Raw genomic sequence first — 11,825 nt, forward strand, 5'->3', positions numbered from 1 at the left:
TTGCAGCAAACTGTCCCACCAGCCGGTGCTGCTGTTCCTCCGGGACCCATACGTCTTGCCTGCAGCTAGCGGTAATCAAAGCTGTCATCTGTTAACAGCTCTTTACTGATCTGACCCCGCGCCACAGAAACCACGTTTTTAATACAGGCCTAACAGAGTGACATTGGTCCAGGGCTTAATAATCTGCCAATAAACCAGTGCTCTTGGTGTGAGAGACATTTAGAATTTTAATTGGGGCCGGCCTTTCAGGAGGACATGTAATTTTTCTTTCTCTCTCTCTCTCCCCTCTTTCTCCCTCTATCTCGTGTCTCTCTCTCCCTCCCTCCCTCTCCCCCTCTCCCCCTCTCCCCCTCTCCCCCTCTCTCCCTCCCTCCCTCCCCAGGCTCTTCGGAAGCAGAGTGGGAAGGGGGACAAGAAGGGGACTTCTATTGTCTGCATTTTCTGGGTGGCACTGCTTTGGTCTCTGCTTGTTTTTCTCCCAGGGCTGGGGTTCGAAGGCAAGGCCCCAGTCCCTCCTGAAGAACCCGCGCCCCACACAGCCCCGCACGTCCACCCCAGGGCTGGCTCCATCCCTGTCCAGGTTGCAGCATCTTTGATGGTTCAGGGTGTGTATTTGAAAGTTGTGTGTGTTCAGTGCAGTGAATTGATTAAGGTGCAGCCGTGATCAATACGGTAGCCCGGGCCTGTGAGACCCTGTGGGCTGCTGGGAGCCGTCCCCCGAGTGCCCTCACACAGCTCTGCACAAGCACAGCCCCAGACGTGGTTTATTTCATTTTCTTAGCCATCGTGTTCTGACAGGCAGGGCAGGTGTTGTCATTGGCAGGGCCCAGGAAGGCCCCTGGCTCGCCCGGTCCCCACAGACCCCAGTGGGCCTCAGATGCCCGGCTTGAAAATGAGGACCAGGAGGAGGCTTCTGGGAAGGTGTCATGGGCCTGGGTCTGGAGCCGGTGGCACGGGGGTGCAGGTGAGGTCTTGTGCAAGCGGGGGACCCCTGTTCGAGGAGATGGGAATTAGGAGACTGATAAAGAGGACGGACCCGGGCACGGGGCGGGGGTGCGGATGTAGCTGCCAGAGCCATTTCCTTGGGGTTTGGGCCAGCCCGGATTCATGCCCAGCCCTGTGTTGGTTTAGAAGCGTTGTACCAGGGACAAGTTCTTGCAGCCCTGTAGTGTTTGACGAGAGCCCTCACTCACGGGAGAGGAGACAGAGAGCAGCCAGGTCGACCTGGGCTGGGTGACCCCGCCTCTCCAGAGGTCTGCCTTTGCTAGGCTCCCACAGCCTCCTATCCCTGCGGCCATGACTCGGTCAGTCACGCCTCTCCCCTTGGTCCATCAGAGCCCAGACCTCACGGCTCAGACGTCTGCCTGAGACGGGGACGCCCCGTCCCGTCCCGTCCCGGACCGCGTCCTTGACCCCTCCCCCGCCTAGTCATGGCTGGGCGTTCCCTGGACGCCCCTTTGCCTCTCTGGCACCTGCCTGCCTCCCTCATCCTACACCACAGCCACAGTCTCCGCCTTGAACCCCTGACCTGCCCGTGCCGTGTCCACCCTGACCTCGTTCCGCTCTGTCCCCGAGTGACAGGCAGGTCACCTTTTCCCATGCCCCCTCCCATTCCTCTGTGGGTTTCTGGCTCCCGCCCCCTGCCCCAGCTTCCTCCTGCTGTAGACTTGCTCCCCGGTGCACGCCTGTCCCTGCTGAGTCTCAGGCCCCTTGTCAGTGCCTCCTCTAAGTGGGTGCCTTGGAGAGACGGTGTTAGTAAATGAACACTGCTTTTGTTTTCAAGTATTGGAATTGTCCTTACGTAAAGATGACTCTTAAAAGTGCTCGCTTGCAGCACAGGGCACAATAGCATTTTGGACAGGTGGATGCTGAGAAATTAAACTTTAGAACCATGAGACAGATGAGTTCCCCATCAGGCAACCTGCCTGTATTGCACTTGCTCTCTGAGTGCTTTTGGGGTGCGGCCCCCGTGCACCTCTGCTTTGTACCACACTTCCTGTGGAAATGTAACTGGCTTTGGTGGCAGAGTGGCCTTGTTCAGAAACGTGCCCTTGGACGCAAGGGAGCCGGGCCCCTTCCTGCTGCTCCCTGGAGCCTGGCCTAGCAGCCCAGCCTGTTACAGGCAACCAGGCCTGAGTGGCGCCGTAAGCCACAGTGGAAAAACTGCAGCCGCGTATTCCCAGTAGAAATCTTGGAATTCCTTCAAGTGTATTGAGATTTTGTTAGAAATTGAATTGCCAGTGTCATCCATCTTCCTTGTGAGAAAACATGCAGATAGAGAGCCGGGGCCGGCCGCGTTCACCGCCGGAATGTCCTTCGATCAATACGCTACAAATCTGGCTGCCCAGGCCGCCACACCGGCCAGGGCGCACGCGTGGCTGCAGGCCGAAGCAGCCTGACCGAGGGCACATCCCACGTCACACGAGGCCACCGCGGGGTGTTGCCGCGTCCTAGGTTCCGGGGGTCCTCGTTGGTTGAATTGTGCAGAAAGTCGTACTTCCTAGTGCACCTAGAAAAGCAGGTTTGCTTCTGTCTTTCAGATTTTCCGAACGTGGTCATCGAAGGAGTTCTCCATGGGATATTTTACCCTCACCTGCAGCCCAGGTAGAAGTCCCGCATGGCTGCAGGAAGCTAAAGCCAGGTTCCAGGTCGTAGTCAAGGAAATCGATACCTACCAAATTAACCTGCACTCAGTGACAGAGCAGCGTGAGCTGGTGGTGACGTTCACAGTCTCCATTCAGGGCAGGCATGTTTCCACTAGCATGGTGCTTTCGTATGTAGAAGCTGACCCAGGGCAGCAGTCAGGTGAGGGCCACGTGTTTGAGAAGTGAGTTGGAGCTGCCAGCTTAGACGCCTGTGCCAGGAGCCCCAGGGGATCCAGTGGGTCCCCAGGGGCGGGCGTCTCACAGAACAACATCGCGCTGTGCTGCAGCCGCACCACGGAAAATCACAGCCTGATCGTCCGGAGGCGGAGCAGCTCTGGTCCGTGACTCACTCGTCTGCGCCCTGTGACTTTCCCGGTTGGTGAGTTCGGTTCCTGAGCTGGCAGCCCCAGGAGTGTATCGGAGCAACGCTGAGAAAGGCGAGGAGGAGCCAGGTGGAGACCGAACTCTCCTCGCAGCACCAGGGCAGCCAGATAAGTACAGAACTAAAGAATCTCGACACTTCAGCCTGCGACACGGTGGACTCGGCATCGGGCCCCCGGGGCCAGGGCCCAGGGAGAAGGAGGGTGTGAGCGTGCCCCCTGGAAAGAAGTGAGTCACCTGCAGTTGGAGACCACAGGAAGTTGTCGGTGCGCGCTTAGGAGCCACAGGTGCTGGAGGCAGCGCCGGCCCCGCACGTGAGATACAGATGTGAAGTGGCAGCGCGGGACTGGCAGGTGGCCAAACGTCTGTTGAACGGGCAGTGTCATGATGGGATTCTGTGTCTTGTTCTGTCTGGGTCGCCTTTCACGGTCCCCATAGCTGAGGCCGCCGTGGGCCAATCTTGCGTGTGCCCTGACTCCCCTGTCCCTCCCTCTTGCTGACCTGTGTGGTGGGCCCAGCAAAGGCCAGAAGCATGGGGCTGCCGGTCACTGCGTGCTGTGTGTGGGCCTCTCGTGGGCAGCTGATGAACAGCCAGCCCACTGACGCTTGCCAGTCTGACCAGTAAACTCATACCAGAGCTCATGCCACATCATGTGCTTTCACTAGCATCTAACGGCTGCTGCAGACTTAAAGACGGTGTTTGGCACAGATGGTGTGATTACATGTCGGGAGCAAGCAGGGACAGAACGAGCAAGTTCATCAACCAAAAACACCTGAGTAGGCAACTACTGGAGAGATTTTTAAATGATTTGATGTTACTAGCTATTTTGAGTTCAATAAAAGCGATCAAGAAATACTTGAATGTGTCCTCTGCTCTGAGAATTTGATTGAAAACACAAATTGTCATTGCACACATGTGTGCACACACAAATCCTCACACATACGTTCACACTTCTGTTGCTAAGGCAGGGAAAGTGTTCAGCACCTCATCTGTTGGTGCAGTGGATACTCACTGTGAGTGGTCGATCGTTTACCAAGATAGTGAGAATTTCAGAAATAGATAGCAAGAATCTATAGTAGTATTCTGCTTCATAAATTTTTGGAGAATCAAATATTTTTCCTTTTGTACTTTATATTTTTTATATTTTAATTTCTCATACGTAATCCTGTCTGTCAGGCCATGGTAGGACCTGGAAGCCACTGTAGGTCTTTCAGGCAGGAAGGTTAGAGATATCAGCAATTGAATGCTGGGAGAATCTCCTGAGAGGTGAGAGGAGAGGCCCCCTGCTGGGTGTCCAGGAACGAATAAAAAGCGGGGCCTGGGTGGGGTGCATCCTGCTCACAGATGGTCTCCCTGCAGCCCATAGCATCTCCAGCGAGGCTGGCATGAGAACAGCAAAGCTCAGAGAAGCGGAGCTGCTTGGCCGAGACAAACACTTACAAAAAGAGCATCAGGACCGAGCCGTTCACCCACAAAAGCTCGGGCTAATCCCCTCCCCAGCCAGCTCACTGTGGCGCTGTCTGCATCTGAAGCAGCCCCGAGTGTCTGGACCACAGAGGACTGGCAGCGCAGAGGCTGCTGGCGGGTCTGCACCGTGCGCAAGTTAACAAGCGCCTGCCCCATCTCCTGAGTTCCAAGCTCGCAGCTGCATCCTGCGTCTCTCTGCTTCCGTTTCCCCTCTGAGCATTCTCTGCACGAGAGCCGGCGTGGTCCTTTATGAGATGTCAGCAAGTGGCATCGCCCTTGCTCAAAACCCTCCCATAGCTGCCACTGCCACTTAGATGAGTTAAACTTCGGCCCCCCTCCCCTAGTTTCCTGTGGCCTTCCTGTATAGTTCCCTGGATGTGTGCCAGCCTTGTTCTCTGAAATGTCTGTTCTTTGCAAGTGAATAGCTGTGCTAGTTCGGTGATCACAAACCCTGGTCTCCTGATACCCTGGGACAGCAGCACCACCACTCAGCTGCTTGGTAAAAATGCAAGTTCTTGGCCGGCACCGCGGCTCACTAGGCTAATCCTCTGCCTTGCGGTGCCGGCACACCAGGTTCTAGTCCCAGTCAGGGCGCCGGATTCTGTCCCGGTTGCCCCTCTTCCAGGCCAGCTCTCTGCTGTGGCCAGAGAGTGCAGTGGACGATGGCCCAAGTCCTTGGGCCCTGCACCCCATGGGAGACCAGGATAAGTACCTGGCTCCTGCCATCGGATCAGCACGGCGCGCGGGCCGCAGCAGCCATTGGAGGGTGAACCAACGGCAAAGGAAGACCTTTCTCTCTGTCTCTCTCTCTCACTGTCCACTCTGCCTGTCAAAAAAAAAAAAAAATGCAAGTTCTTGGGCCCTACCCCAAGCGTACAGAATCAGACTAATTGGTGATGGAACCCAGATATCCACCTGCCCCCCCCCCCAGGTAATCTTACTGCACAGTAACGTTCGAAAACCACCATCCTGTGGCATTTCTTGTGATTTTCATGGCACACATGCTGAGTTTTTAATTCATTTTAATGTAACACACACACACACACACACACCCCTCAATACTTCTAGGAGGCTCCAGATCTAGCAGAAGTGAGGCAGGTGTGCACCAAAGACCCGAGAGGGCTCTGCCCCGGCAGCAACCCAGCAGCAACTTGAAGATGCGTCCGGAGAACCAGCCAGACCCAGCGAGGTACTCTCAGAGTGTCCCGAGATGCCACGCGTGGGAAGCAGGCCTCCAGCACGTGGGTTTTGTTACCTGGTTGTCCTGGTAGTTCTGTCACAGAGGGGAACATCGAAGCCCCTGCAGTCCTTCCAAATTTGAACTTGAACAAATAGCTCATGGAGCTCACAGGATGTGCTCCCACCCTGTCTGTCACTGTCTGGTGTGTCAGGTGTGATGGAGGAAGACACCGAGTTTAGACTTGAGCAGTTCCAGAAGCTTCTCTAAGGTAAGTGACATTGGATGCTGAAGGAATTAGGCAGAGCACATGGGAAGAGGGGCGCCTTGGACCTGGGAGTGCCTGAGTCCCAGTCTTGAAGGAGAGGGGTGAGCTTGGAGGAAGAGGGCCGTGTGTGCCCAACTTTAGCTGATAGCCGCGTGTCGAGAGAAGCCATTGCTGGGTGTTTCATAGGAGGGATGTGAGCGACTCTGTTTTTTGTCTGCATATTTTTCTCAATCAGGCATGAACGTTGTTAAAACATGAATTGAAAAGAATAACCCCTCTAGACAGCTAGGAGACATCAGCAGAAGTGTGCATCTCAGGCCGCTGCGTGCACTACGGCGCGGTTGATCCGACTGCTCCCTAAAAGACCACTCTGGCCGCTTGGGGTGGAGGCACTGAAGCAGAGGCTGGGCGGAGACCTCTGGATTGGTCCAGGTGAGTGACGTCCTGGCGTGGGTGGCAGCGGTGGAGAGGGGGAGCCATGGGCAGCCAGTGAACCTGCTGGTGGATTTAGACGTGAAGATGTAGGGGAAGCAGGCAGAAGTCAAGGATGGGCTATGGCTTGGACAGTTGGCTGGACGGAGGCGCTGTCGTTGATGAGGCTGGGAAGGTGGAGAGCCGGTGCTCAGGAGCTCCAGGTGGCTGGAGAAAGCCCTCCTGCACCTGGATCTTTGCTGCAGCTCAGACACACGGCTCGCCACTTGCTAGTGTGTCTGCAGCTGCTTGGAAACCAAGCTAGATGCCACACCAAACCTCCAGCAGAAGTGAGCGACGTTTTTCCCACTGTGGTGACAGATGGGTGCTGAGCCACCTCCAAAGTGCTGCCCAGCTCATAGGGTGCGCGGCGAGCTCTGAAGCCATGACCTCCACGCTCATCCTACGAGTGCTTTAAAAGTGCATGGAAAACGGGATTGAAGGAGAATGCCTTTTCCTGTGAACTGATCAAAGAGCCTTCATTTTTCCACCTGAGTTCCCAGGGGTCATCTGCATGGTGCTACACCATGTCCTCAAGGGAGGCCACACAAACCGCCCCGCCAACGAGGACTTGTCTGAAGGCTTCCTGAGTGGATGTCATACTTCCAGGCCACCTGGGCCTCTAGGGAGGTGCTTCCTCACTTGCCTACAGGTCAGATCTAAACTCTCTACATGGGACCTCCACCAAGTGCCAGCAGCTGCCGTGTGCGTGGCAGGGCCCAGCCCCCCCCCCCCCCCAGCACACACACTGCCTCTAGCTCACCTTGCTAGGTTCTGTGCTGTCTTGTCATGTCGCACCGCACTTTGATCCATCTTCTCCATCGTGCCCTTCAAACCTCAACCCAAGACAGTGAAGAGGAAAAGTCTATTTTTTAAAAGGCTGATTAACATGCCGGTGCTGTGGCATAGTGGGCTAAGCCTCCACCTGCAGTGCTAACATCCCATATGGGCACCAATGCGTGTCCCCGTTGCTCTTCTTCTGATCCAGCTCTCCACCATGGCCTGGGAAAGCAGTAGAGGGTGACCCACGTGCTTGGGCTCCTGCACTTGAGTGGGAGACCCGGAAGAAACTCCTGGTTCTTGGCTTTGGATCAGCTCAGTTCTGGCCATCATGGCCTTTAGGGGAGTGAACCAGTGGATGGAAAACCTTTCTCTCCTCTCTGTCTTTGCCTTTCCCTCTCTCTGACTCTACCTCTCAAATAAATAAATTTTTCAAAAAAGGCTAACAGTCTTTGAAAAACAGATCTGGAAGATGAATGCCCGTGTTCGCCCGTCCTGTGGTGTGGAGAGATTCCAGGTTGTTCGTAATGTAAACGCACTTGTGTTCTTTTTCATCATCGATTCTGAGGATGCTCGCAGAGCGTCAAGTGGGTACGAGACAGGCTGTCGGAGGAGGCTAGAAGAGGAGCTTCCAGCCCAGGGAGGAGGCAGGAGTTAACCCAGGCAGCCAACAGGTGCAGCTGGAGTGGGAAGTCCCCAGGGAGCCATGCCCGAGCCCCACAGAGAGCAGCAGCCAAGTCGGGAGCTCCGAAGTCTTCAGAGAGGCTTCCCTTCAAGACTGGCAGGGTGGACCCACATCTTGAGCTTCCCTGTTCTGGGGTGACCAGCTCTTGGTCACCGTGCAGCTCCTGCAATCCAGAAGAAACCCTAGAAGTGGACCCAACCAAGACCAGGTGGAAGAAGAGAAAAACGTTCAGGTTTTCAGAGAGAGAGATCCATGCAAACAACTGGATGCAACAGACAGTGACCGTGCACTCCAGGGAGAAAGCCACCACACTGAAAAAGGCTCCCGTGACTCCTAAGACAACTTCCCAAGTGAGCAGCAGGAGGGTTCCTCCCAGTCCTCAAATTAGACTGCCGAGCATTCTCGTCTAACCAGAGGTGGGACTGACATTTTGCTGTTGGATTTGGGAATGTATTTTGTTTTAACCCTAAGAACCTGTCAGGCCTTTTTCATTGTCATGCAACTCCATGACCAGTGACTCTCTTATTTTTTTACACTTGATCTTAGCCAAAAGGCCAAGAAGTGGTACTCTTTTATTTTTTTAAGATTTATTTATTTGAGAGGAAAAGTTAAAGACAGAGAGAGGGAGAGACAGAGGGATAAGACTATCCACTGGTTCACTCCCCACATGGCTGCGACAACCAAAGCTGGGCTTATCTGAAGTCAGGAGCCAGGAAGTGTGTGAGTCTCCCAGGTGGGTGCAGGTGCCCCAGGACTTGGGCCGTCTTCAGCTGCATGCCCAGGCCATCAGCAGGGATGCTGGATTTGAAGTGCAGCAGCCAGGACTGGAGCTGGCCTGCATATAGGATGCTGGTGCCACAGGTGGAGGCCTAACCTGCTATGCCATAGCACTGGCCCCAACCGGTGATTGTTCATTTTGCTTTAACACCAGTTGTTTTTGTACCATTCTAGTGTATCAGTAACATGAGCAAGTCTTGGAGTACATTATGCTATATCACACCTCATGCTTATTCTTGGCCAAAATCTTCAATCCACAAAATGAATTACACACTTACATGAAAACTGTTATGTATTTAATGGTACCACAATTTTCCATTACAAATATTGTTTTTCTTCTTCCTCAATTTAAAAAAAAAAAGTGCCTTGAGGGGGTCTTAGAATTTCCAAGTTTTCTGGATCAAAGAGTTCTGCTATCTAAATTATAAGAATGTTGAAAAACAAAAACAAATCCTTTTCCTGCTCTAAAGTCCTTGCCATGTTTTTGTCTTTCTGAAACTCAAAACGGCTGAATTGAGAAATGAGGTTGGTGAGCTCTGTTCAACATCTGAAAATTCATCAGGAATGAAGTCACTGATAATTTCAAAAGTGTCATTCTCACTAGGCTGACCCAAGAATAAATTTTACTGGGTTCTTATTTGGTGATCCAGAAAGTTGCTAAATAGCATTCATCAGGGAACAAAATACTTGATGATTAAGTGTGCCAAAGTGTTTACAATGGTTCATTTTTGGTGGATGTGTGGGGCACACAAGATTAAGCTGCTGCTTGGGATGGTTGTATTCCGTATCAGAGGGCTGGTTCAAGTCCCAGCTCCTCTGCTTCTGGTCCAGCTTCCTGCTGATGCATGCTGGGAAGGCAGCAGATCATGGCTCAAGCGCTTGGGCCCCTGCCACCCAGGTGGAAGGTCCGGATGGAATTCTGGACTCCAGGCTGCATCCTGACCCAGCTCATCAGTTATCTGGTGTTAAGTGGCTTAGCTGATGTGCACACGGAGCCTCAGAATTTTAGCACTTCCAAATGAGCTGCTTTTTGTGGTCCCTAGAGAGATGTCACTTAACATATCCACTAGTAAATATCTAGATAGCAAATATGGTGCGGGGCACATGTCCGACTTCTGTCCTCCTGTGGGGGGGGGTCGCAATACTTAGGTGTTCGCTAGTGTTGAAAACGAAAGGAGCATTGCATGTGTAATGCTGCCTTTATTTTAAAATTCTGAAAAAAGTTGTTCTAATTATTAAAATGAAAACATGCTTCCATGACTGTGATCCCGCTGCCCACCCAGGTTCTCCTCTTCTCTTTAAAACATCATTTTCTCATGTTCCCCTGAGTTGTGTAACAGCAGTCTGAGTGAACGCATACGATCCTAGAGTGAACCATCAGCTCTAAACTGTTTCCAGTAGTTCGCTCACGTAAACCTGCAGTTCACATCTTTGTACATAAAACTTTTTCATGATTGCTGTATTCATATATGTGCTGCCAAAGCGATTGCTGTGTTTGACAAGCACTTCAGCTTGTACGTCGAAGGACGTCCAGGTGCCCTGGCTTAAGCAAGAAGGAACGGTATAGGCTTGCGTTATGAAAAGCTAGCATTGATTGGCCGTCACGTGGCTGGACACCTGGGCTAACAGTTGTCCCCAGGAGTCTCACTTGTGGCTTCTGGGGCAGCCACCTGCTGTGCTGGCTTCATTCTTGGGCCTGTTCCTTGTCTTGTCTTGTTGTTGTTGTCTTTAACTTTTTGCCCAGAGATTTACTTATTTATTTGAAAGAGTTACATAGAGAGAAGGAGAGAGAGCTTCCATCTGCTGGTTCACTCCCCCAGTGTCTGCAATGACCAGGGGCTGGGCCAGGCTAAAGCCAGGAGCCAGGAGCTTCTAGGTCTCCCTTGTGGGTGCAGGGGCCCAAGCACTTGGGCCATCTTCCACTGCCCTCCCAGGTGCTTTAGCAGGGAGCTGGGACATGAACAGGCGTGCATATGGGTTGCCAACCTTGCAGGTGGTGGCTTTACCTGCTACGCCACAACGCATGCAGGTGGAGGCTTTACCCGCTCCGCCACAACGCCGGCCCCCCCTTGCCATGCTGTTGCAGAAGTCCCGTGACCAAAGCTCTCTAACACCACTGAAGCCCCACACAGGCCTGAGCCAGCCACTGGTGCCACGGCCAGGGAATGTTCTGCAGGGTCCACAGCTGCCCCAGACTCTGCTCACCTGGCCCCTGTGGGGAGCAAACCGGACTAGACTGTTGCTGGAATTGGGACTTATTCTGTGCATCTGCTCTCCCACAGTGTGGCGCTGGGAGAGAAGTGGACAGCTTCCGCACAGCTGCCTCCAGTTCAACCAATTAACTGTGGGACTTGCTCCTGATTGGAGAGCGGCGTACTCGGCATGTGGGCAGCCGAGTTAGGATTGGCGGAGGAGGACTATGAAGGAGGAGAGAGACGGCATGCACCGGGAACATCTGTGGGGAGCATCTGAGGGAACCCGTGCAGCCCCCGAGAAAGCCGGCCGGCGGTGTGCCGCTCCCCTGCGGAAGTGGGGAATGTGGCCAGGGGGAACTGCCCTTCCACGGAGGTGGAAGGGATAGTAGCCAACCCGGGAAGAACCAGCAGCAAACCCGGGGAGGGCCGAGCAGACAGAAAGAACAGCGCAGGGTCCTGTGTTGCTCCTCCACGAAGAGGGGGAGCGACATAATGGTGCCGTGACTCGGATATGAAGCCTAGGCAGGGCTTAGTGTCGTTCCTCCACGAAGAGGGGGAGCGACAGGCCCCTTTGCTGCTTTCTTGAGCTCAGCCAGCCTACCCTTCACTGAGAGCCACTTCCTGTGTCCCTTCTGCCCCCTCTCTTCCCAGTATCTGCACAACTGGCTGCCCCCGACTGCCTCCAGCCCTCGGGGCCTGCCTTGAGCCCCGCTTGTCCCGTCTCAGCAGCTCCGTGGTGTGCTCAGGTGGCGGACGGTGGAAAGGTTCGTCTCCCTCACCAGGACCCGGAGGCCCGCCCCGTCTCCTGCCCTGTCCTGCACCGCCACGTATTTGCCCGGTGAGTTTGCCGAGCTGCTGTGAGAAGACAGGGGACTGGTGGCCCTCAGCAGAACGGTTACATCCACAGTGCAGGTCTGCGTCCACAGCCGGCCGGGGAGCGGGAGCGGGAGCGGGAGCGGAAGCGGAAGCCAAGGAGCG

The 11,825-nt window shown here is 54.2% G+C and overlaps 1 protein-coding gene across 5 annotated transcripts in view; it reads left to right on the top strand.

Moving 5' to 3' along the window:
* The window catches only part of SNX24 (sorting nexin 24), a 149,391-nt gene extending 145,509 nt beyond the window's left edge, over window positions 1-3,882 (top strand). For all 5 annotated transcript variants that reach the window (XM_070076042.1, XM_051844149.2, XM_070076044.1 and 2 more), the window contains 2 exons: window positions 7-71; window positions 2,541-3,882. In XM_070076042.1, coding sequence (XP_069932143.1) covers window positions 7-71; window positions 2,541-2,608 — 133 coding nt within the window. In that variant the 3' untranslated portion in view covers window positions 2,609-3,882. The remainder of the gene's footprint in view (window positions 1-6; window positions 72-2,540) is intronic.
* Window positions 3,883-11,825: the final 7,943 nt, after the last annotated feature.

Source organism: Oryctolagus cuniculus, chromosome 6 (genome assembly GCF_964237555.1).
Source record: "Oryctolagus cuniculus chromosome 6, mOryCun1.1, whole genome shotgun sequence".
NCBI classification, from domain to species: domain Eukaryota; kingdom Metazoa; phylum Chordata; class Mammalia; order Lagomorpha; family Leporidae; genus Oryctolagus; species Oryctolagus cuniculus.